Source organism: Lutjanus erythropterus, chromosome 23, assembly GCF_056507025.1.
Source record: "Lutjanus erythropterus isolate fLutEry1 chromosome 23, fLutEry1.hap2, whole genome shotgun sequence".
NCBI lineage: Eukaryota > Metazoa > Chordata > Actinopteri > Lutjaniformes > Lutjanidae > Lutjanus > Lutjanus erythropterus.
Genome location: NC_139339.1, coordinates 11,408,457 through 11,435,370, shown reverse-complemented (window position 1 = coordinate 11,435,370; position 26,914 = coordinate 11,408,457). Strand labels below are relative to the sequence as shown.

Here is a 26,914-nt window from a genome sequence, read left to right as displayed (position 1 = left end):
ACACAAAAAAATATCAGACAGAGGGATCAGGAAAGAACTTTTCGTTAGATTTAACAAGCTTTTTAATCTTTTTGTTGTCTACTAATGTTAGTGATTTTAATTGAGAAGTTCTATATAAGAAAGGGCGTAAACATATGAAACAATCTGGAAAATTTCTGTTTATAAATGCCAAACTTTGCATACGATATAAAATATTGAAGTTAATCACACACTCAAGAGCGCCGTCATCTGGATTATGGTGGGAACAAATAATCTTTAAAATATGAAAGCTGCATGTAACTTCATAAAAAGTCTGACGCGCTGACTCCTGTAGAGCACACAGGCCATTATGAATGAGAAGTAGACCCGGTCAGTTTGATGGACGAGACACGTTGCGTGAGTTTATAACTTGAGACACACTTTCACTTATCGATTAACATCCATGACACCGCCTTTGTCGTTTGTAGGCTTTTACTTGTGAATATAACTGGAGAGTGAGTAGAGTGAGAGTAAAATCTCGCAGATCTATTTAACTTGGATGCTCCTGCTGCGCAAAGATACTGCGGCATTTCCTTTATACTCTGTGAGTCGCAGTGCATGCTGGTATCGTTCCGCCGGCAGAGGAAATGCTCCAGGACCAATCACATCTGTGTTTACACCATCACCTGTCAAACATACACCCTCTGCTACATTTTCTCTCTGAAAGGTAGGTTTTCCGCATTTATTTCATTTTCTCTTTCTATCCAAATGTGAACACTGTGGATGAAGTGAGAGTCTGGGAATGGCTGTGGGAAAGCCGGTTCGACTGTAAAGAGAAGCAGCCCGGGTTAGCAAGGTTAGCGCCCCCGGAGCTAGCGCGCTGGAGCTTGTTATCTGTCCGCCTGGCTTGTTTTTTAGCCGATTATCAGAAAGTCCTTGCGCCTAATCATCCCCGGCTGAGGTCGGAGCACAGCGATGTGTGTTAGCTTAGCCAACCCGGCTAACTTACGTTTGAAACTCTTAGCATTTGTTCCGTAGCAGAGGTTAACATAGCCTTCAAGCTAGCAGGACCAGCCATGCAGTGCATCCTCAAGCTAGCAGCAATAAAGACAGACGGCTGGAGAGAGATGCGATTAGCAGAGCGGTTAGCTAGCACCGTCCGCGGCTGGATTAATATCTCCGTCTTTATTATTTATCTGTAGAGCATTAATGTCACAGCGGTATTGTTGGTCACTGCGGCTTCCAAGTTGGTGATAAACTGTGTTGCAGCGAACCAAGTGCTCTGTGTTCCCTTCCTTTCTTTTGATTTTGTGGTTTTATTGCATTTCATTGTAATTGTTAGCAAACTAACACTGTGGTAGCAGATGATGATCCATACCGGGACACCCTCAGCCACAGTTGCTTAACTATTTCACCTATTAACAAATGAGCTCAATTACTGAAGTAAAAGTAATACTACCACAATTAGAGTACTTATTGTGAGGGAGAATGATCCCAGTGAGTTACATTACTTGAAATATTATGTTCAATATCATTTACAATTTTACTTTTATCCCTTTTCAACATCATTGTAAATATTATTGCTAGAGCCCATCAGTAACCTGGAATTATCTGCCCGATATTAGCCTCTCACAGCTATATAAGTCTATATCGGTATCAGGATATATATTGTTCAATATGTGGCAATATGAAACCTTATTTTAATGGAAAAAGGGGTCAGGGGTTAATGCAGAGTGTTTTTATTTCTTAGCTTTATAGGCAACATGTATATATTGATCCCTCTTCTTAATTCAAGTTTAATATATACATATATGCAGCTCTTTTTGTATATTTTTTTAATGGATAAATGGATAGTTATTCGAGAATATTAAAAATATAAAGTTCACGGTTTCAGTGCCCTGATGTCATTTTGGACAATTATATTTATTGTTAAACTGTAAAATATCTTGCCTCCATTTAATGTCTTTGTCACAAGTGTCAGTTTTGAGGGATCATTGTAAAACAAATGTGTGTTTATGTATATGGTCCATATTCTGTATATTAAATTCTGTATAAAGAATATCAGCTGATATATCAATATCAGAATTCTTTACTCCCTAACATCTGTATCGGCACCGGCCCTAGAAGTAAAGTATTAGTTGGGCTGTACTTTCAATATTATGTACAATATTACTTTTATTACTGTTCAATATGACTGGAACGTCATTGTCACCACTACTTTTTTATTTTAGTTGATTTTACTTTATTTCAGTTTAAGATACTTATTTTACTGAACCTGTATTACTTTAATTGTCATTTTATTGGGCACTGTACTTTGCATTTACTCCTTATACACTTTATATTTTTTCTATCTTATTTTATGTGGAGCTAATTTTGGCTACTCTATTTGCTGTTGAGTTGCATCATATTGGCTTTATGCTTGTTAAAGTTTGTAAGATTATTTCTGCAAATTAACTGTTGCTGTTAAATAAATGCAGATAGGGATGTAAACTATAAGTACAATATTTGCATGTGAAATGTGGTGAAGTAGATGGCTGTCAAAAGGAAAAGTTATTCAATACCACATTTAAAAATATATAATATCTGTTACCTATAGTATTGAAAGTACCAGAGCTTTAAAAACAAAGATCTAAGACCTCAGTTCAGTTCAGTCTTTATTGTCCTGTTTGAAGTTTGGCTTGCAGCGAAACCAAAGAGTCTTCAGTGACTTTTTCTGTACCAGCACTGTGTGCAGGCTGTTAATTTAGCCTCAGACCTATTTTTCTTCTTGCCATGGTATCAAAGGCGGTATTGATTATTATTTATTTATTTATTTATTTATTCTACATTAATGTTGTGTCAGAGTTTACAATTCTGGTTTGCTTGTGACATGTGCTTGATTGATTCCACCACATCTCTTAACATACAGTTATCATCCTTGTTTCCTCTTTCAAGATTGTTAAAACCGTCTGAAATATTCTCTCTCAGCTCTTTCCAGCTCTTCACTGAAGCTGTATGATGTCTTCACTGAGGGAAATATTGAAATACAAGACTCCAGTCCATCTAGTTTTTGGCTGAACCATTCCATCAAATGGAAATACTCCACATTTTCATGCATCATTTTGTACACATCTGAAACTTTAGCCTGGCATATTTGGTATCTTTGAAAACCTTTGGATGTCTGCTAGAATTCAAAACAAAGTCAGACAGTCTTTGGTGGCACAGCTTGAGTTTGTAATGTCTGACCAACTGGCTGCTGTTGGTTATTTTCCCCCCGTGAATCCAGTTTGAGACACCAGAGGCTGAACGAAACTAATGAGAGAAGAAGAGAGAGGCATCGTGTGTTTTGTAGTACACAGGGTTTCCACAGTTCCTTAAAAGTCTAAAATCCAATAATCTGAATTTAGGTCTTACAATGTCTAAAAATATCTTTAAAACAATTTTGACAGGTCTTAAAGAATGACTGGATTATGAGGTTTATTAAAGCTGCTACAAGGTGTTTTTACTGGTTATGAAACAGTCTCAATTTAATGCTGATGCCTCTATACCAGTGTTTCCCAACCCTGGTCCTCAAGGCACACTGCCCTGCATGTTTTAGATGTTTCCCTGCTCCAACACACCTGATTCAAATGATCAGGTTGTTGTCAGGCTTCTGCAGAGCCTTGATGACGAGCTGATCATTTGAATCAGGTGTGTTGGAGCAGGGAAACATCTAAAACATGCAGGGCAGTGTGCCTTGAAGACCAGGGTTGGGAAACACTGCTCTATACAACTTACATAGGTTAACAAGACTGTCAGCGAGAAGTTTAGCAATATCTTTATGGTTATTCTTGCTGCCTGCAACTGGAAACGAGGAAACGAGTCTGTGTTTCTGTTTTCCCTGGCAAAGTTACAGTGAATCGTACGTTAGCCAGATAAAAAGAAGCCGGAGAAGATTTATATTCAGATAATGTTATTTTTGATGTTATATTAAGTGATTATGGCAGCAGAAATGCTGCTGCTTTGATTCGGCAGATGCCTCCAAAATCAACAAAATATGAAAGTTACTTGGAGTTTTACAGGAGAAATTTGTCATATTTACTGTAATAATTCATTAAGTGACCATGATATGTCATCAAAGATTAAGGAAACATGCTAACCTAAAATACTCACTTATCTGATAACGCTACAGTCTTGGCATTCCCTTTTGAATTTTCTATTTTAGGATGGAGCGGCTGTTTTAGTTTGCCGCTTTCGTGTTAATTAGTGTTCAAATTAATGCTGAATGTTTGCAGAATGAGTAAGTGTATGTTTAGAAAAGAAATCATATATAATCTTTAAGAGGGATTAGGTAGTTATAACAGTTAAACTGAGCGATTTATTGGATGGAGTCTGGCAGGCAGTGAGACAGGCGGCCACTGAACTCCAGAGTGTGTATTTTCAGTGCAGTGGGCTTTTTTTTTCTCAGGATAACAGGCTGAGCTTTGCATTGACAGACAACTGGAAGTTATAAACAGCTGATTAACTTACAGTGGAAAACTCATCATCGCTTGTCATTGTCAGTTTACAATGTTGTACTCATCTTGCCCTCCTGCAGTGTTCCTGCAGCCTGGCTGAGCTTCTTAGAGTCTGGGGCTGAGGGAGCGAGGGGAAACAACTCTCCTCAACCATATATCGGAAATTAAATAGGATTTAAAACAATTTAATTTACAGTCTGTGGCTCCGACTCACTATTTGGACTGCAGTACTCATTTTTGGATGAACAAGTGTAGATATTGCTCCTTTTAAATGTTTTTGGACAGAAAAAAGTATTGATCACACTGATAAAAAAGAAAGATATTCTGTCATATCCTTAATACTTTTTTTGCCAGCATGGACCTGAAAAGGCTTTAAATTGCATTCAGAGTGGTGTTAAACTTAAATTGTTGAAACTTGCAGAATACTTGCAGACAATACTACAGGCTCACATTTTTTGATTACATTTGCTCTTGAATTTCCCGTACCATTGAATTTGTAAAGCTGGAGGGACGCTGGGCGCAGAGATGTGTAGAGCGGAGGGGAGGAGAAAGGAGGAGAGTGAATCAGATCCAGACAGTATAAGGTGCAGTGCAGTGTGGGTGTTTAGAGTATTAACCCAGCCTCGGTGCTGTAGAGCTTTTTGATTTACAGTGTTCACTTTCAGTCTCTCTTTTTTCTCTTCTCTGGTGCACTCAGGAGCTGAAACACACACTCACACTGAAGCGCCTACGGTAGCCGCTAACTGGACGGACTCTCTGGCAATTGACCTTTTGCAGGTAAGCCTGGGTTCACTTTGTACAATACAGTTAGACTTAAGCTACTTCTGCTTGATCGGATCTTCCACGGCTTTAACTCAGTGATGCTGTATCCTTTGTTATTTCCCACAAGACTTGCTTCTTACTCCTTGAGACATGTCTTGTACTTTTTTTTTTCCAGTGCAGTTACATTTTGTTGGATTTTAGAGGGCGTTAAGCCGGGTATTTCCCAGCAGGAGCAGATTTCACATGGCAGCTGTGATCTGAGTACACACCGGGAGCAGATAGTAACATTTGAGGAGAAACAATCCCACTGGAACATTTCACAGATCTCAGATAATAACACAAAGTCACTGTTGTGCTTAGCCTGGAGCATCACACGACGAGAGCAAGGACAAAAAACACAAGAAAAACATAAAAGATATTGAAGCAAAAATATTTTTATCTAAATTCACATAAACCCAGACAGCTCAACTATCATTTGTGAACATGACTTTTTATTTTTAAGATTCAAGGTATTTCTTATTGTCACACCAGTTATACAAGTAACACAGTGAAAAACTTTGGCTGGAATGCTCAATCACAAATAACAGTAAATTTAATTAATACAAGACAGAAGATTAATGCTAAAAATATATACAGGAACAGAATTAGGCATGCTGATTAATCATTAATGGATTAATCACCATTAAGAATTTAACAGATTAAAAATGAGTTTATCAGTGATCCAGAAATGGAAGTAATTGTGCCTCATTTGACATTGTCTCTTTTGGTGGAGACACTTGTTGAATAAGGAAACTTGAAATCAAACTTGAAATGAAAAACAAAAAATAAAATGAAAATGAGATTATGCATTATGTATCTTACTAATTATTGATTGATTCTAAGCATTTTCAACTAATGGTTAAAGAAAATGCACAAAATTTGCAACCCTAAGTAGAAGAAAATGTGCATTCATTAAAGCAAAGCTCAACAGTAAGGATTGCTTGCTTGTCTGGTGCAAGTGAAATGCCATGCCAGGCTATTAAATTTTCTTTCGATTAAACATGACAGTTAACCCTAGTCTTTGTTGTTTTTTGATAACCATTAATATAAAAAACATTGAACCTTGAAAATAAAATATACAATTATACAATAAGATATTATGCGAGGGGACATAGGACTATAAATGTGGAACAAATAAATATAAAAAGCAGTGGTTGGATAAAAGGTTGCACACAGTAAAATTGTAAAATATTGGTTGTGTTACACTTATGCGTGGGAGAAATTAGAAAAGGAAGAGATAAGACCAATTTCCTCCATCAACTCTTGATTAGAGAACATTTTTATGATATTCTCATAAACGTCTGCTTTTTAGCCTTCTAATGATTTTTATTTTATTGCTGCACCGGCAGTTAGTCGCCATAAAAATGCAATTTCCCCCCGAAGTCACAAGACCGTTTCTGTGTTCACAGACGTGCACAGTCAGAAGAGCATTTTTTTGTTGCCTTTTGATTTTATATTTCAACAAAGAGCTCAGGCAAGACCCACTGTGGACGAGATCCTGTGATTCTGCATCACAAGGAATGTCAGCAGCAGTTGTTTTTAGTCAGCTTTTAGTGTATGACTTGTGATAACCCTGTCCCTGAGGCTTTGTGGCACTGTGTGTTTGTCTGAGGCGTGTGAAGTGTTAATTGGAGCATCTCAGGTGTAACGTGCAGCTTTGGTGCAGTGTAGCAATGCCACAGAGGCAGCCTCGATCTTCTGGGGCTTGTGGAAAGCGATCTTAGAATATATACAGCAGGGCAATCAAGGGAAGGAAGAAGAACAAATATAAAGAGACACAGTTTTAAAAGGGCCTCTGTGTTTGTGATGGCTTTTTTGCTGTTTGATCAGTAAGTAGTTTATGAATCTGAAATGTCATGCAGATACAGCCACTAATTTCCTCCTTGGAGATAACGGGGTATGATTCATTCTTATATATATATATTTTAACTCTCTCCGTCCTCATTTCTCTGTCTTAGTGGAATAGCGGAATAAGTCTTGAACCATGAGCTCAGTGGCTGTGTTGACCCCGGAGAGCTTTGCGGAGCATCGCAGTGGCCTCAAGGACCAGGAGATAACGGGTAACGTCCACCTGTCATCGCTTTACATGTTTTTACTTTCATTAGAAGGGTTTCACCTCAGTAGTCTGTATTAGTTAGCCACATATTAACCCCAGAGATCATGCAAATGTATTTAGATTTTCTCCTGCTTGCCTTTGTTGTACATTCTGTTTTCTCATACAGTACATGATACTTTATTCTCTATCTGTCTGCACATGCACACTGTTTTCTCCTTCCTCCATCCTTACCTTCGTCTTTGCTTTATTTATCTTCATCTCTCCGGACCAGGCTGTGTCCCGGAGGATGAGGCCTACATCCCCACCTACCTGGAGGCCTTCCCTCCTCTGCCGGAGAAGGGGGCACCAGGGGAGAAGGCTGGGGAGCCGGCTTCGGCGTGGGGGAGTAAGATCAGGCCCATCAAAGCCTCTGTCATCACCCAGGTCAGCAGACTTCATACATGCAACCGACACTCAAGATTAAACACAAGTATAAAGATACAAATGTTGCGAGTGAATGAAGACCAGGGCTGGGTATCATTTAAAAAAATAAAATTCCAGTATTAATACCAGTATCCTTAAATCTTTTTCTTTGTCTTACCTTTTTCACACCACAGACTGTATGGGTTGTAGCTGCTATGCTCGTGGTGATTGGCCGTGAGCAAAACCATACAAATAGTCATTTTTCTCTCTCTCTCTGTACTAAAAGAATCAAATGCAGCTATCTTTAGACTGAAGAAGATTCAACACTACTTGGCACTCACTCATTTTGGATTGATGCCTTAAATCTATTGAGTACTGGTACCCAGCCCTAATAAACATATATTGAAGACAGAAGAAAGTATTATTAACATTTCTAACAAAAACAACAAGTATCATTCATGGAAAAAAAATGTAAATGCATCAGTTCTATAAAGGGTGGCTACAGGTCGTTAAAAACATTTACTAGTAAAAGGTCTTTAAAAAAGTATTAAATAGTCTTAAATTGCATTAAATGTCATTGCACCTGTCAAATTTCTTGTGCTGTCCCTGACACATTCCCCATTAAGAACATAAATATGAGGAATCATATTGGCCAAATAATGTGTAGGAAACATCGCTGGCTAAGTAATTGTCCAACTCCACCGATATTTGGGCAAAAGATGAGCTGTAAAAAGTGGAGCATTCATCAGTCCAGTCTACATGAGGAAGACTTGATTCATTATGACAACAGACAACAGTCTGCAGGCTAAATGAGACATGATGGCATTTACTTTAAAAGTCATGTATAACCTAAAAACAGTGAATCACTACAATAATAAATGACTTTCAACATAGGAAATTAGGAATTCTGACTTCTGTCTCTACCCAGACTCTGTGTGGAAGATAGTTGTAGTAATTAATATCATTAAGGACAAATATATTGGACAAACACTCAACTGCTGATGGTCATTTTACCTTATCTATATGGCTGAACTGACATATGTATTTGCTCAGAAGAATACACCTATTTTTTTTCACATTTGTTGTTTAGTTTTGTTGCAAAATTGTCCTGAAATTGAAATAAATGGTGGCATTTAAAGTCTTAAAAGCTTTTACATTTAACTTTCTTATCCATGTAGACCCTGAAAAAGTATGAAAGTAAAACATTCGATGTCTGTCGTTCATTCCTCAGCTCTTAGGCATTTTTCTGACCATAATAGCTGCAGTAGAGCTTTTGTCAGTAAGTTGCATTTGTAATGGTAAAGTAAGCAAAATAAGACACATGGCCTTTAATTTGATCCAGCTCCTCCCTCTCTAACCCGCTCTGTGTAGGTGTTCCATGTGCCCCTGGAGGAGCGTCGCTACAAGGACAACAGCCAGTTCGGGGAAGGTGAGGAGGCCAAAGTGTGCTTGGACATCATGCAGCGGACGGGGGCCCACATTGAGCTGTCCCTGGCCAAAGACCAGGGCCTGTCCATCATGGTCACCGGCAAACTGGACTCTGTCATGAAGGCTCGCAAGGAAATCGTAGCTCGTCTACAGACGCAGGTAAATTCACTGTAGTTGTTTGTGGTTGTGATGCACGGACTGCAGTAGTAGTAGTAGTAGTGGATGGGCTGAGAGTGGGAAATGAGGTGACGCATCTTAGAGAGACGCTGTGTGTATTTACGCACAAGGCACAGGAGCATGACCTCATTGATTAGTAAATCTCCTGACATGCATAAGAATCTAATGTTAATTAATGATCTGTGTTCTTCTACACATCCAAAAGGTCCTACATGCAATCGATGTTCATGCAGTGAAATTGTGTAGAGTAAAGCAGCCATATAAATCTTGATTTTTATCATAGCTGTCGAAAGGAATTATTTCAGAAGCTAAAAGTTTAATTCTAAGAGTTTCCTCTTTCAAGTTTATACCTACAGTTTTAAGTTTTGCTGCTCAAATATTAATGATATTTGCTCCACTAACATTATCCACAAGGAAACATTTAAAATACTGACAGCAGCCTCTTTGATCATTAAAGGGAAAATTCAGCTCTTTTCATGTGGATGTCAAGGCAGTGTCGATAAGTGTATTCAATCGAAACAATTCTTCACTGCGCACAGGGCCATGCTGCAGTGCCTACATGTACCAGGATCCATTGTGGGCAAGCTTATAGCTTATTCTTTGTTGGCCAAAACATCACTTTAGTTGACAAAAATTCCTCATCTAGAACACCCCGTGGCTGCTCTGAGGCTGAGACAAGAAATCGAAGCAGCAATAATCTGTAGTTCTTCAGTGACATCACTGGATACAGGAAGAACAACAGATTTTGCAGCAGAGGAACTCAGATCTCTCACAGGCTGAGGAGTTTACTGCTTTATTTGACTACATTTACCATCAGCACTGACCAGACATCCACATGAAAACTGCAGAATTTTCCCCTTTAAAGTAACCTGTTAAAGAACAAGAAGATGAATGCTCGTACATCAACGCAAAACACAATAAAAAGAAATCACCTGGAAAGTTCAAGCCATTCAACATAATTTAAAAGGCAGTTTAGTCTTACAGGGACTGGTAGAGGTGTGCATGTGGGTCTCTAAATCAGAGAAAATAATATATTTGGGTGGGTGGCGGGTGGAAGATTTATGTGTACATGCAGATTTGGATGAACTCAGAGCCCGTCATCATTAGTTTGTCCTTATACTTTGTTAACAGGGGGACTTACAATCTGAAAACAGTGTGCATCAATTTGTTACGGCTTTTATCTTTAACATTATGGTAGCCTTGGATTTCATATCTATACACAACTTTACAGTGTGTATGTCCTGTGTCTGATGAAGCTTCTGGTGTTCGGGGTTTCCCTGAACATTCATGTTGTAACACTGTGCGTCATAGAGCTATTTGACCCTTTAATGGATTAATGACACTCCAGAGGAGGACAGACTTTCTGTTTGTTGTGCGGGTCTGGTGAAATTGAGAGTGAGGTTCATTTTTTGTTTTGCTGTTCTTCCTGTGAGGACTTAAGGGGTGTACTTGTTATAAAAATGTCCTTGTTTATGTTGACTCCCTTTGGCTGGATGAGTATGAGAAACATGAGTTGTGCTTTGGACAAGGACGCTTTTTTGTGGCAGATTTTATTTGTTAAGCTTGGTGGAGAAGTCAGAATATTCTGTTTAAGACTGAGCTATAAAATGGACTGTAATTTTGTATTAAAAGGAAACTGTTTGAATACTGCAGCTGTACATGATGTCCTTTAAACCCATGAGGGTTGGGTGCTTTTTGTGCATGACACAAAAATAAAAAGGAAATGACTCAAACTGAATAAAATCCTTGAAACTATGCACAACAGTGAACAGCTGGCTTTGAGATACGTTTTGTCTCGTTGGGTGGATGTGTCACAGCAGCAATAAGCAGCAACATGAATGTAAACACTGCTGTATTAAAAAGGTGTTGCAGTGAGCTTGTGTACCCCACACGGTCTTCACCGCATCACTGATTCTGTTGAATTCTTTGCGTGAAGTTGTGATTTACTTTGTAAGTACATCATCACATCACAGCATCTTCACTTTAACTGATGAATCAGACCAGAGAAGTCTTAATGTGACTATCTGTTCTCTTTTATTGGTATTTGCTATTTTTCCATCCTCCTAAAATGGTATCATTGTGGTTTATTTTAGAAGGTAACTCAATCCAAAGATACACATGATAGTTAGTTGTAGCTGCAGCTTGAAAACCTCATTTACATCAAGCATCACCTCAGAAAATATCAGCCTCTCTAAGTGCCACCATTATGAACATTAAACCAAAGATGTTTGAACTTGACTGTCTGTTCTCTTTAACCGGCATTTGCTGTTTTTCTGTCCTCACAAATGATATATAAGTGGTTTATTTTAGAAGATAACTCAGTCAGGTGAAACACAGGGATAGTTAGTTCCAGCTGCGGCTTTCAGAAACCCTCTCTGTGCAGGCCGGCCGGTTTAGGACAAAAAGTTATGTTGAAAAATGGCCGTCAGCTCCCCAAGGGCGACCTGTCTGAGCTTCAGCAGCAAACATGCTGATTTCCACTTCAATTGGTGCACTGAGGTCCACCTGCTTAGCTGAGCTGCAGTTATTGATACAATAGTGCAGAAAAACACTCCGTCCTTTTCACAAGGTCGAGTGCTTTTGTTGTTGTTTACCTACTGCAAACTGAAGCTGTACCATAAACAACTGTGTATTTTTATGGATATTTCTGAACCTTAACTCCTCAGAGAGCTCTATATAATGTTAATGAAATCAGTTCAGGCAGGATAACTGACATTTTCTTTTGTGCAACAATGCAGATGTGTCTCACTTTCTCCCTCAAACTTTCTCCCGCTCCCCCAGGCCTCAGCTACGGTCGCCATCCCCAAGGAGCACCATCGTTTCGTCATCGGTAAGAACGGCGAGAAGTTGCAGGAGCTGGAGCTGAAGACCGCCACCAAGATCGCTATTCCACGTCCCGACGACCCGAGCGCTAACATCCGTATCACCGGCACCAAGGAGGGCATCGAGAAGGCTCGTCACGAAATACTTCTGATCTCTGCTGAACAGGTCAGCCGCGCCGCTCAACTTATTTACTCAATTATTTTCTACATTTTTTATTGTTTTTCCGTTAAATTCAAAGTGTACACAAGCATAGAGCAGCTGTATTATTCAAATAATCACAATTATATATATATGAAAAAACAAACAGAACACCTAACAAGTGAATAAATGATAGATTCAGGGTGTCTCAGTTTCAATATTAAATTGAAAAAAATGATCAGAATGAGCTTTCAGTTTCAATAATTGAAATCAAAGGCAGAATTGTGATTCTCCCAGTATTTTATTTGTCTCTCCACCCGCGCCCACGTGCAGCTTCTGGCTAAAACGGGACTTGAAAGACGACACAGCGTAGCTTTCCGGCTGCTCTATCACGCTTGATATCGTGTAGACTTTTTAAAGAAAAATTCAAAAACATAAATAGCAGTTGTCCAAGCATAAACCAATAACCTGTCGAAAAAATTTAATCCAGTCATGACCTTAAAATCACATAATAGATTTGGAGAATTGGAACAGCCCTGTCATAAGAACTGAAGACTAAAATTGTTTGTTAATTGATGCTGGTTCACCTTTTTAATCCTGCACTTTATTGCCTCTCTAATCATGACAGGTATCTTCAACGTCTTGGAAAACCACTATTTATATATTCTTTTGTTTGCCGACTCCCCCTCCTCCTCCTCCTCTTCTTCTTCTTCCTCCTCCTCACCCACTCACCAGGACAAGCGGGCAGTGGAGCGTCTCTCCCTGGAGAAAGCCTTCCACCCATTCATCGCAGGCGCCCACAACCGACTGGTGCAGGAGCTCAGCCAGGAGACGGGCGCTCGCGTCAGCATCCCACCGCCGAGCCTGCCCAAGGACGAGATTGTCATCACCGGGGAGAAGGAGGCCGTCGCGCTGGCGCTCAGCCGCATCCGAGCCATCTATGACGACAAGGTGCGTTTTATTCAGGAGCTCATGTGACTCTATTCGGCCTAACTAACTTACGCGGGCTCCTTATTGAGTTTAGAATTGATTTGTGATGTTTAATTGATTCTTTTTTAAAGAGCTTAAAGAGCAGAGCTTTTATCTCCATATTGTCTTTAGTCTCACTACAATCTGTTTGAGAGTCCAGGTGGACTAATGGTAAAGACACATATCACATAACTGCAGCATTCGCGGTTCGATTCCAGTGGGGACTTTTGTATCATACCGTTCTCTCCTCTTGTTTGCCATCTCTAATTTCTCCTGCCTTAAAAATGCCCACCAAAAAGGCTGTTTTTTGTGTCATCTGAATGAGTCAGGGCCCTCATACTTTGTCCTTACTAACTTTTAACTGTTAAAATTATGATTTATCTGTGTCCATTATGCTCATTATCTACTTGCTACATGCATATCTGTTTAAGTAAGTAATGAAAAAATCTTTCAATAAGTGCTAAAAATGTTTTATTCTATCATTACCGATGATTATTTCATCAGTTTTTGTCTTAATCATCAACATTTAAAAGCATTATAAATCAAGAAAGCACAAAAATATCAACGTGAGTGTGGCAGGAAACAGAGCAGCAAAACAAGGAGCAAAATTAAACCTGATAATTGGATCACAGACAATGAAAGTGTGAGTCAACATGTGAGACAAGTCTCGGTTGTTTGTTTACATTCCTACGTGCTCTTGTTCTCAGTTCATTCAGACTTTTGGTGAGGACGTACGTGATCACAGATACGAACTTTGTGGTTCTGTCCCCACTTTACCCACTTGTTTACTCTGCTGCCTGCAGCCCAACCCTGTTGATCTGTAATAAAACTGTAAGACAAACTGTGTGTTTTTGGAACGACAGGCTTTCATCGTTCATCGTTTTATTTTCTACCACACATAAATGCACATTGTCCACAGAAGTTTACAAGACACTATAAAAGATGGATGGATGAAACGTGGAGAGGAAGTGTGTGTTTGTGTGTGTGTGTGTGTACCAGATGAGTGCTGGTGATAGGCAGGCCGGAGATAATGTGGAGAGAAAATTGGATTTCTCCGGAGAACAACAGGATGAGAATGCTAATGTCATTTAGTTCCTATGTATGAGAGGCAAAAACAAATAAATTTTCTCCTTTTGTCTGACTGTCGCTCAGTCCTCCTTTTCCTCTTAATCATAACAATTTTTATCCTTCCTGTTTCCTGTCCTTCATTCATCTTTCTGTCACCGGTTTTGTTCCCATCCATCCCTCACTGTGCTCCTTTCTCTCACCACTGTCGTCGTTTTCATCGCTTCTGCTCTTCTTCCTGTCCACCCTGCAGAAGAGGAAGACGACCACCATCTCTGTGGAGGTGAAGAAGTCTCAGCATAAGTACATCATAGGTCCAAAGGGCAACACCCTGCAGGAGATCCTGGAGGCCACGGGGGTGTCTGTGGAGATGCCCCCTCTGGACTCTGGCTCAGAGACCATTATCCTCAGGGGGGAGCCCGACAAGCTAGGGCCGGCGCTGACGCAGGTGTACGCAAAGGTGAGGAAGAGAGGCATGGTTTAAAATGCATGATTATGGGAATCGGAGCCAAGACACAGAGATTTTTGATAATTTTAACATTTATTTAAACATATTTTTGTCCAATGGATAATAAGATAATGAGTGACCCCTCTCACATTACATGTCATTAATGTCATTTGATTTATTGTTAACATAAGAATATTTCTCAGTGCAGTTTACATTTACAGGCAGTTATTTATTGTAGGTGAATTAAAGCTATCTGTAGGTAAAAAATAGAGTTCCAGCTAGTCACACTGTGCCTTTGGTTCATTTATACTTCAAAAGGAGGGTGGGGTGGCCTGGTTGGAAGTTTAAACAAAGTTTAGAGTTTTCTGTGCTGTTGAAGCCTGAAATACCCACCATGGTCACACTGATGCTCACTGGAGTTTGGTGAAACATGAGAAACAAGTGATCGGCCATGTTGAATGTGTTTGGAATGTTTCGTGTCGAAAACTTCAGAAAAAATAAAAGCTGCTGTATGCTGAAAGGTAGAGAATGTAAACTGGATTTTAACTCGTAAACCTTTTTGTCTCTGGGCAGGCGAAGAGTGTGATGGTGGTGGAGGTGACCGCTCCGGCCTGGCTGCATCGCTTCATCATCGGCAAGAAAGGACAGAACATCGGACGGATCACACAGCAGCTACCGCGGGTAAGAGGGAGAGGGATGATGTGAGGTAAAAACCAGAGATATAAACATTCTTCTTCCCACGTTATGACAGAATACTTTGAGTAAGTAGGATAAAGGGTGTGTTGCAGTGGCAGCGTGTGTGGGACCAATAAAACAGTGAGAGCGTTTATCATGTAGGAGGTGATGAAGGAGGGAAAATTGACAAGTGACAGCAGCACGGCAGAGGATACTTGTGAGGACAAGGACTGAGCTGTGTCACACTTGGATTGGTCCGTCTATTCATTTTGTGTGCGTGTGTGTGCGCGCAGGTTCATATAGAGTTTACGGACGGTGAGGAGCGCATCAGTCTGGAGGGGCCGACAGAGGAGGTGGAACAGGCTCAGGCCCAGATACAAGAGATCATCAAGGACCTGGTGAGTACTTTCTCATCAGTACCCATCTCATCAACACTTTTCTCTTGATCTGACGCTGTAGAATAAGAATTTAAAACTGAAGAAATATGGCTATTAACTATGATGTGAAAAGTGCGGTGGGAAATCTGAGAGAGGAAAGATGAAAGTAATGATGTCAACATCATACAGGAAAATTGATAAGTTTATAATTAACCCAAATAGAGCTGAAACAATAAGTCACCTGACTGATTAGTCAACTACTGTTAAATTAATCCACAATTATTTTGATAATCATTTAATTGTTTAAAGTTATTCTTTCAAGCAAAAAAAGCAAAGCACACCAGATGTGTCCAGCTGTTCAGTTTTGCAGATTCACCGCTTTTCTGTCTTTTGCTTCACTGTAAACTGTAATATGTTTGTGATTTAAACCATTGGTCAGACAAAATAAGCACTGCATCCTAAGCATTTTTCATCATCTGATATTTTATAGACCAAACCATAATAGTACTATTAATAAACCTTATTTATATGGCACACTTCACAGGAAATGTAGCTCAACATGTTGTACAATAAAGCAAAAAGACAAGAAAATAAAAAAAGGCAAATTAAAACAAGTGCAGATGCTGCGCAATAAAATCAAATAATCAAATGAATAAGTAAAAGAGGCAGCATAAGCAAGAACAGGTATTAAAAAAATATTAAAACGTATAATAAAATATGTATTAAAGGAAATGATGAATAAATACATTTTGAATTGTCAGGTAGAAATCTTCTGCATCTCTTATAGCTTTGGGTGTAGTGTAGGCCATAATTTTGGTGCATAGTTTAAAAAAAGTGTGATAGTTTCTGTTTAAAAAAAACAGCAGCAGAGGATCTAAGAGGCCACGAAGGATTTAAAAAACCACAAAAATATATTCATGTAGGCTGGTCCCAAACCATCAGGAGCCTAAACAAGTGATGCTACTTCAAAATCCATCCTGAAAGATGCTGGGAGCCACTGCAGGTTTGCAAAAAACAGGGCTGATATGCTCTATCTGCCTTGGTCTAGCTGGCAGCAGAGTTCTGAATTAACTGTAGTTTATCGATGGATTGTTTCTGAAACCATGAAGCACTTTGTCAAGAAAATAATTAGCAGATTAATCTGTAATGAAGATAAGCGTTAGTTGCAGCTCTACATGGTATATTAATCACAGTAAGAGGGTTGGTGATAATTGCCTTAATAAAAAAAAGTAGTTGTAAAATATATCTTTTAAAAGGCTCATAACGTGGTTAATTGCTTCTGTAGAATAAAGACACTTGAAGATACAGCAGAAGAGACACAGTAGATACAGATTTGATGGGGTTCAGTGCTTTAGCTCGGGTACAAACTCAGTCACAGGTCTTAAATCTGCCCCTCTGCTCCTCTCTGTGTGCAGCTGGTGAGGATGGACTACACTGAAGTCATCATAGACCAGCGTTTTCACAGACACCTCATCGGAAAGAACGGAGCCAACAGTAAGTACTCCTCTGTTCTGCTGATCTCAACAGAAAAAAAAAAGAACTGGGACATCATCGACACTGCAGGGACCTGGAGTTCAAACGCCACGGGGAGCAGACATTTTTAAACAACAGGATGAAGTGCTTTAGAGGAAATTATCCACTGACTGCATGATTTGAGCCACTTATTTTTTATTCTTTAACTCGTTGAATTTTCACATCATGTGCATACTGCGTGTTTAGTTGTCTACTGATAGACTGTAGGACAGTCGCATCAAACTCTGGGCTTAAGAAACCGTGTAGCACCGTGATATTATGACTCTGCTCTTCTGATTCAGATTTTCACTGAATGTTGGATGAAATCTCATCACACACTGACAATAGAGTCAGCTGTTTTTTTTATGTGGCTCTTGACAGGCAATTTGGCACCGAAACATTAAGACATTTAAATTAAAAGTAATAAAGTCTTAAAGAGATAGTTCAGATTATTTGGATAAGTACCTCATACACCCGCTTCACACGCCCTCAGTTTGAAGAAGCAGAGAGGAACACGGGAAGCAATGAACTGCTCTGGACAGGGTCGGCAGCAAAAGACCCAAAGAAATTAATATCATTTTAAGTGCATGCTGTATTTAGAATATTTTCACCACTTTATCTTGTCATCAGATAGCCTTTTCTGATGGGAACATGCTGTTATACGAGCCAAATATTGTTCCTTCAAAAGCCACCAGACTCCTTTGGCAAAAATCATAATTTTACCTCACAGAACACAGGAGTTACTGGTCTACTCCTGCCTTGATCAGCTGGTTTATTTGTGTTATTCTGTGACTTTTGGGTTTTAAAATACTCTCTCACATTCACAAAGTTAGACAGTAAGACAAACCAGATTGAGGCAGCCGTGTTGTGTTCTCTGAGGTAAAATGTTTTTCCTTGAAACATCTACTCCAGTCAGGAACGTCTGTTTTTGTTTGCTTGCTTCATGTTTATTAATGCTGAATGTTCACTAAATGAGCCAGTGTCTGTTTATGTATCATTAATAATCATTTAGAAGGAGTAGATGGTTGATTACAGTTACATTGAACAATATGTTAATAGGTCTGGCAGGCAGTGAGACAGGCAGTAACTGAACTCCATAAATTGTTAAATAGGGCTTCAACTTATTTAATATACAGTCTGTGGCTCCAACTCGCTATTTGGACTGCTGTGCTTACATATTTCTCCTTTAAGGAGTCTGGTGGCTTTGGAGAGAGTGATATTTAGTTTATATAATGGTGGTTTCCTGTTGGAAAAGGATTTCTGACAGCAAGGTGAAGTGGTGAAAACATTCTAAATGTAGTTTTAGTAGTGTAGTGTTTTTAGGTTGGTCTTTTTTTAAGTGGCTAAAATAAGTTTTGCAGCTGACCCTGTCCACAGCACTACATTGCTTTGCTTCGTACACCTGTACTCCTGCTGCTTCTGCAAAATGGGGGCGTGCTGACTGCCACCGACTGGTTATTACGCCATCAATGAGTACCTCATACAACCCCACCATCCCTTGAAGGGCTTGAAAAGTAGCTGTAAAACGTTTGTAATTTCATCTGTCGTGCCTCAGTTCATGTCAGTTGTAATGGACTCATAGTGAGCAGATTTCACAGTGTTAAGTGTAGAAATTGATTATTATGCAGGAGTGGTGTCGCAAATTTTCCACCCTAAAATCACGACAGACCAACCTACACACGATTTACAGCCACTTTTCAAGTCTACAGGGGGTTTGTGTTTTCATCCTCAAAAGAAAACTGAGACACATGATTAAATATGAGACCCTGTTTTCATTTTTTTTCACTGTCCTGTCCTGCTGTCACCCTCCTCACCTTCACTGCAGTCAATCGGATAAAGGAACAGTACAAAGTGTCGGTACGAATCCCCCAAGACTCTGAACGAAGCGGCCTGGTCCGGATTGAAGGAGACCCTAAAGGAGTGCAGCTGGCACGCAGAGAGCTGATTGAGATGGTCCAGAGAATGGTGAGAATAAGGGTCAAAGTTTAGGTTGGTTCATTCATTCACTCTCATGGTCGGAATACAAGGGAAAAAAAACAGCTCCAGAGTTGCCCGCTCACACTTTTTCTCCCCCCTTTTCCAGGAGAACGAGCGCACCAAAGACCTGATCGTTGAGCAGAAGTTCCATCGGACAATCATCGGCCAGAAGGGAGAAAAGATCAAAGAAGTTCGAGACAAGTTCCCTGAGGTGAACGCTCTCCCCGACCCTCACTAAGCCCTTCCTGTTCATCATTGTGAATTTGTTTTGATCCAGTTCTAATTTCATTTAACGAGTCTTATCTCATCTATCTCCAGGTCATTATCAATTTTCCTGACCCGGCGCAGAAAAGTGACATCGTCCAGCTGAGGGGGCCGAAGAACGAGGTGGAGAAATGTGCCAAGTTCCTCCAGAAAATCATAGCTGACCTGGTGCGATCCGCCGTAATTTACGTCTTTGTCTCTTGATCTGTCTCCTTGTCTTCACGCTTGACTTCACAGCAGCTTTCTCTCTTTCTTTTGTAGATTGAGAACAGCTTCTCGCTCTCCGTTCCCATCTTTAAGCAGTTTCACAAAAACATAATTGGTAAAGGAGGCGCCAACATCAAAAAGGTGAGACTGAAAACCTTAATTTCTTGAATTTTTCTTTTTAAGTGCATTGTTATTTTATCTACAGGTGCAATATGGAAAAATACATTAAAAACACATAAGTACCTTACATACATGATGTAAATATAATCATCCAGTGAGGAGGGGATAGAAATTTCAGCGATATTGTTCTGCTCTGTGACACTGTCGTCTGAACAGATGTTACATAATTTTAAAGGCTAAAAATAACAGATGTTTTCATTGCCACCAGATCCGTGAGGAGACCAACACTAAGATCGACCTGCCGACGGAGAACAGTCACTCCGAGGTGATCGTCATCACAGGCAAGAAGAGCAACTGTGAGGCCGCCAAAGATCGAATCCTCGCCATCCAGAAAGAACTGGTGAGAGACGTCAGACTGTTTCTTGCAGCTTACAGAGTTTCTGAGCAGAAATTTCATTTGCATTTATCTTCCTTCATAAATTAATCCGATAAATTATTTATGATGAAAAGTACAAGCACACAAAAAATAATTAATTACAACAATGTGAGACATTTTAGTTTGTTACCTCCAACCTGATTTTATATTTATACTTTTTAAAATTTTGTTTACTTGGTGGTTTTGTCCAGTTGACATAAGATGGATGTAGTGATTAGAATAAGTTTTGACAAGAAAAGCTTAATTAATGGTCGACTGAAGTTTCAGTCGTATCTATTCTTCCTCTCTTGGCAGCCGCGGTGTGTGTCGCTCAGCTGCTCTTGTTTGTTACAGCTGATTGCTGCTCCGCTCCTCACATCTTAATGTCTCTGGACGATGGTTAAAAGTATTCACAGTGCACTTCACACTCATCTCACAAATGCAATCATTTAGACACTAGACCAAAACATGATTACATCCGCTGCCTTTTGAGAAGATGAAGTACATCTCTCCTTGTTAACTGCGGATAACTCCAGCATGCGCGCGCTGTAGACGGTCTTGACATTTAGAAAATCGATTTTTGGCTTTTATGAATCGATTCAGAATCTTTCACGTCCGCATCGCGATGCATCTAAGGATCGAATATTTCTCCCATCCCTAATGAGATGTGGTGTGAAGCTCTTTAAAAGAGCGCCAACGATTAACCACAACATCCCTGGTTTCAATACTGCATCTGTATCTTCCTCATTTATTGTTGCTATCTGAAAAAGATGATGTGTAATAATGTGTGATGTGTGATAATGTGATAATAATCGTAAAAAAAACATGGAAAAGTTAGTAATTGGGCCTTGAGGTAAGTCATACTACTCTTTCGAAGTTTATTCTTAATATTCTAAGTTCTTTTTAATAGAATAAGTGTACAACCCACCACATTTCAAATCTAAGAGTAATTGAAGTATTAATGTAAATATTTGTTGTCATGTTCCTTTATATATCAAGAAGGGAGTAGGTGAAAGACAGAATGCTGCAAATGAAGCTGTATCACAGTGTCTCTCTGGCTCTCCTTTGTCTCCTCGTCCCTCCAGGCCAACATTAAGGAGACGGAGGTCACCATCCCCGCCAAGCTGCACAACTCTCTGATCGGCTCTAAGGGCTGCCTCGTGCGCTCCATCATGGAGGACTGCGGCGGCGTCCACATCCATTTCCCCTCCGAGGGTTCCGGCTCAGACAAGGTCACCATCAGAGGACCTGCTGGTGAGGTGGAGAAGGCGAAGAAACAGCTGCTGCAGCTGGCTGAGGAGAAGGTGGGTGGCAGAGGAAAAGTTTGAAGAATCAATACGGCGAGGTGACTGAGAAGTGAGTTACTGCAGGGAGGAGGGAAGGAGAGGACAAATACTGACTTCCCTTTCCTGTCCTCTGTGCTTTTTCAGCAAGTCAACAACTTCACAGCCGAGCTTCAGGCCAAACCGGAGTACCATAAATTCTTGATCGGCCGTGGCGGGGCTAATATTCGCCGCGTGCGGGACAGGACGGGGGCCCGCATCATCTTCCCGTCGCCGGATGACACGGAGCAGGAACTGATCACCATCGTAGGGAAGGAGGAAGCGGTTCGTCAGGCTCAGAAGGAGCTGGAGAGTCTGGTCAAAAACCTGGTAATTAATTACTACACTTCATTTATCTGATGGTGAAATTACTTAACTGTCTCTTTTTTATCTGCTTAGATTTATTTTATTAAATCATCCCTTAATTTGTTGGTTTACTTTCTGAATTTTCTTTATTGCATCATAAGGAATAATAAATGTTTTTAAAGTCAAGATGAAATGAAAGATGCCTTAAACAAAGCATACAAACAAAAACAACTTTCCATTTCTTGGTAGCGTTTTCTTCCAGTAAAACAAAATGACGTTTTTATGTTGGCTTGAACCAAACAGTTTCACTCAATAATATGACATTCACCCATAATCAGTTTTTAGCAGTACAGAGCTAAGGTTGATTAGCAAGCTAGCAACAGCATGGTACATCGGGTGATGATGTTATATTCTGCCTGCCTATCCTGTTTCAATCCAAAATACGTCATGATAGGCCGGTTAGATGCTGGTTCATTTGGTCTTAAAATATATTTCTCAAGTTTTCTTTTGTGGTTTATTTTTAATTCATTTGCAGTAATTAAGGGAAAGCAAAGTGGCAAATAAGCAAATTTTGAGCATCCCCTTTGTCTATTTACTTCACTGTTCTTGTTGTCCTCCCTCTCCAGGACGACGTGGTGGAGGACAGCATGGTAGTAGACGTTCGCCACCACCGCCACTTCGTGTGTCGGAGAGGCCAGGTGCTGCGGGAGCTGGCGGAGGAGTACGGCGGTGTAGCTGTCAGCTTTCCTCGTACTGGAGCCAACAGCCAGCGGGTCACTCTGAAGGGAGCCAAGGACTGCGTGGAGGCCGCCAAGAAACGCATCCAGGAGATCATCGAGGACCTGGTGAGAGACACTTGAGAAATTAAGAGACGATAGAGAAGAAAAGTCATGTCGTTAATTTTTTTTCCCCCTGTAATTAAAAAGAATGAAATTAAAAGAATTCTTGGCCATAAAGAGAAAAGTTCTCTGGCAAGGAGTCAATATGGTTCTGAGGAATCAATCACAGGAGTTTAATCCAATTATTTTTTATTAGATTTTGTTCATTGTGAATCACTGAAATCTTATAATGCTGCATTTTAAATATCAGACATGATCAAGAGGTGAAAAAGGACCTTGAGTGTTGCCTTCAAGGACTCTACATCCAGACATGTTATTTTTGGAGAACTGTAACTTTTCAATCAGTGAAGCCACTTGGCTGCCATGGTAACCACCTGATCTCGTAACAGTGAGAGCAGTAAACATGTGACATCACGCTCAATGATTTTACACGCAGAAGTGATGGAAGTAATCCTGCTGAACTGCTGAACTCGTGATGTGTGTTTGCCATCAGTGCCGTTGTTACCCAGCTGTCCCCTCTCCGTCTCTCTCGTGCAGGAGTCCCAGGTGAGCGTGGAGGTGGCGATCCCTCAGCGGTACCACCGTGCCATCATGGGGCCTAAAGGTTGCCGCATCCAGCACATCACCAGAGAGCACGAGGTCCAAATCAAGTTCCCCGAGAGAGACGACAGCACTGCAGGTCAGAAACACAACACACAGGAGAAGAGCACCTGCAGCTCTAATAGTATAATAATCTAGACTATTTTATGTCATATATTTATAAAAAATGAGTAAATTAATTTAGATTGTAGTCTTACAATAATAATAACATGGAGGTCAATGGAAATATTTATGAGCTTCTCTGATTGAAATTGGAATTGTGTTCAAAATAATGTTTACACTGGCTATTACAAGCTTTTCAATCCATCATTTGTGGTAAAACTACAGGTCAGGACGCTCCACCACAGGAAAATGGTGAGGTCAGTCCAGAGGCCGAGTTCGTCCCCCGCAAGTGTGACATCATCACAATCGCCGGGCGTGCAGAGAAGTGCGAACTGGCTAAAGCTGCACTGCTGGTAAGCACCATTTTCCTTCATGTGTTTCCTTTTTTTCCCCCCCTGTACAATCCATTTCCTCACTAATAATCTCACTTCCTCTATCAGGCGTTGGTGCCGATAACGGAGGACGTCGAAGTGTCTTACGAGCTGCATCGCTACATCATCGGCCAGAAAGGCAGCGGGATCAGGAAGATGATGGAGGAGTACGAGGTGAGTTTACGCTCTCTGGTGCCATCTTCTGGTCAAGAGAGCTGTCATTCTGTAGCAGAGATGTGACGAGACGAGCTGTTATTTATACAAGAATGGGGGGAAAAAATTAGTGATCTGTAATTGATGGTTGTCTGTATGTCTTTTTTTTGTTGCAGGTGAACATCTGGGTCCCACAGCCAGAGAAACAGCTGGATGTGATCAAAGTGACGGGCCTGGAAGCCAACGTGGAGCGAGCCAAACAGGGTCTGCTGGAGAGGGTCAAAGAGCTGCAGGCCGAGCAGGAGGACAGGGTACAACAACATAGTTATCTTATTACAGCTGTTACAGAATTGAAGCTTATTCTACTGTGTTTTTTCGTTTTTTGTTGTGAGTCACACATGAAGGGTTAAAATTAATCTGCTGCAGACTTCATAAATCTCTCTCTCTCTAAACAAACATGATTCTTCATGCCTTCATCTGCTGATCGTAATCAGTGTGAGGTCGTACTGAATGTGATATGGGCATGTTGATAAAGATATTTAAATGTTTGACGTCTCTCCTCTCCTGTCTTCTCTTCAGGCCCTGCGCAGTTTCAAGGTCACCATGTCTGTGGATCCAAAGTTTCATCCTAAGATCATCGGCCGCAAGGGAGCCGTCATCTCTCAGATCAGGAAAGACCACGACGTCAGCATCCAGTTCCCCGACAAAGGAGACGAGCAGCAGGTGTGTGTGTGTGTGTGTGTGTGTCATTGTATTCTGCTGCGTGTTGGAATTATGTGACAATAAAGCTTTTACATTTAAAGTTTAACTTTAGTATTTTTCAACCTGGTCCATATTTAATATTTCAACAGATATCAAAAATAAAATGGCCTTATCTTGAGCTCTCATCTGTATTTTTTTCCCGTGCTGGGCCTCAGGACCTGATCGTGATCTCGGGGTACGAGCGTAACGTGGAGGAGGCGCGTCAGGCCATCCAGCAGCTGGTGGCCGAGCTGCAGGAGATGGTGAGCCAAGATGTTCATCTGGACCCGAGGACCCACGCTCGCATCATCGGAGCCCGCGGCAAAGCCATACGCAAGCTGATGGAGGAGTTCAAGGTCAGCAGTGTTGTCCTCTCCGTGTACTTGCACACGTTTCATAGTTTAATTTTTGACTCAGAATAATACAAAATAGTATCAGAACTTTTCTTGTACATATTCAATCTTTTTTGACTCTTTAATGTCTTGTTCAGGTGGATATCCGGTTTCCTCAGCCGGGCTCCGACGAGCCCGACAAAGTGACGGTGACGGGCCTTCCTGAGACTGTCGACAACGCCATCGACCACCTGCTCAATCTGGAGGAGGAATATGTGAGTTCATTAAGACATAGTAGTAGTAGTAGTAGTTGTAGTCTGAAGCTGATGAGCTAAAGGAGATGACGAGCACAAGAAGTTGACTGGGTTGTTTTAAGAGCAGTTTTCTTCTCTCCCTCTCTCAGATGCTCAGCGTGGCGGAGACGGAGACCTTGGCGGCTTATATGAAGCCTCCATCTCGCTATGGAGGGGCAGGCGGAGCAGGAGGGGTGGATGACAGCAGTGGGGGTCCAACTAAGGGCTTTGTGGTGCGGGACGCCCCCTGGAACGCAGCAGGGAACAAGGTTGGACATGCTGATGTTTGTACCTTAAACTCCTTTATAGATTTATTAGGGGCAGTGGTCCAAGGTGAATGAAATTGATCCCTCATTTATTAATCTTAACTTATTTAAATGAGAGGTTGTGGATGAGTTTAAGGAGTTTTGAATGTTTTGGAGTGATGCACTAAAAATTTTGTACATTAAACGTCTTGCCTTGAATCCAGGGCGACTTTACTTTAACGTAATATTTTCCTTCAAGTAAAAGTTTCCTTTAAAATAAAGTTGGTTGCATAAAACACAGTTAAGGCTTTTCCTCAAGGTTTCCTTAAAATGTTCACTTTAATATTGACAGTTTTCTCCTTATCTATGCTCTAAACATATCTTTCATACTTTTGCCAGTACGGTCATGAGGCTGGCATTAAATTTAATTCTAAGTGGTATTAAAAAGTCTTAAATTACCCCACTGAAGAATTTTACTACCTGTACGACTAAAATAAATAAGTCTCTTTCACTGCAGTAAGTGTCTTCAAGTTTTTCCTTAACTTAGGAAGCCTTTTAATTTGTCTGTAACACCCTGATGTTAACTCTTCAGCTGAGGAGAAATTAAATCTGAATTGTCAAAGTTAAAGAGAACCGTTTTGTGCAGTTGGATCCAGGTTATTAAGTGCAGTTTATCAAATGTTTTTTTTTTAAATCTCTTTCTTCCAGGCTCCTGACATGAGCAGCGCGGAGGATTTCCCCACGTTTGGGACAGGCGTGGCCCCGAAGCAAGCGTCCGCCTGGGGTCCCAAGAAGTTCTGAAGCCGCGGCTCACCTGGAAAAGAAAACAACAAAAAAACTTCTGTAAAGTAGATGATGAGAGACAAATCTCTAATCAAATTGCTGCTCGCCTTCCTCCCTCCTCCTCTTCTTCTTCTCGTTAGTGACCTCCCTGTTGTCTCTCTTTCTCTGTAAAACCCCCCTTTGTACCGTCCTCCCACAACCAGCCACAATGAATTCTGGGAGAACTATCCCTTACTTTTTTTTTCCCCCTCCTCCCTCCCCCTCCTGAGAGAGAGAAAAAAAGAACTGCTCTCTTCATAGTTCTGCTGTCCCGCTCTGCCTCTCGGTTGCACCACCTCTGCCACAAGGTCTCGCTGAAATATTTAAAAAGTTTTCAAAAAGTGTCCCAACCCCACGTTTTCACCTCTGACTGCCAAACCCTCCCCTTCAGAAATCAAACCGTCACCTCACTGCAGTACATCAGAGATGTTATAACTCTTCAGAGACGTGGAATATCCCGACGCTTTCAGGGAGGCGGTGATCCAAGTAACGGTAGCTGAA

General features: G+C 40.7%; 1 protein-coding gene across 2 annotated transcripts; it reads left to right on the top strand.

The window, feature by feature from the left end:
- The first annotated feature begins 568 nt into the window (after positions 1 to 568).
- hdlbpb (high density lipoprotein binding protein b) lies at positions 569 to 26,914 on the top strand. 2 transcript variants are annotated; one of them, XM_084711597.1, is made up of 28 exons: positions 569 to 685; positions 5,131 to 5,210; positions 7,193 to 7,294; positions 7,562 to 7,713; positions 9,064 to 9,279; positions 12,079 to 12,285; positions 12,994 to 13,209; positions 14,546 to 14,752; positions 15,314 to 15,421; positions 15,709 to 15,813; positions 17,208 to 17,286; positions 19,130 to 19,269; positions 19,388 to 19,492; positions 19,600 to 19,713; positions 19,807 to 19,893; positions 20,141 to 20,272; positions 21,373 to 21,591; positions 21,718 to 21,939; positions 22,542 to 22,760; positions 23,292 to 23,433; positions 23,682 to 23,809; positions 23,897 to 24,001; positions 24,157 to 24,291; positions 24,560 to 24,703; positions 24,898 to 25,077; positions 25,212 to 25,328; positions 25,457 to 25,615; positions 26,300 to 26,914. In XM_084711597.1, exons 3-28 carry the CDS (start codon positions 7,219 to 7,221, stop codon positions 26,390 to 26,392), a joined length of 3,807 nt encoding a protein of 1,268 aa, XP_084567723.1. In that variant the 5' UTR covers positions 569 to 685; positions 5,131 to 5,210; positions 7,193 to 7,218; the 3' UTR covers positions 26,393 to 26,914. The 2 variants fall into 2 exon arrangements, with proteins under 2 accessions (XP_084567723.1, XP_084567724.1); XM_084711598.1 differs by lacking the exon at positions 569 to 685 and adding an exon at positions 3,842 to 5,017.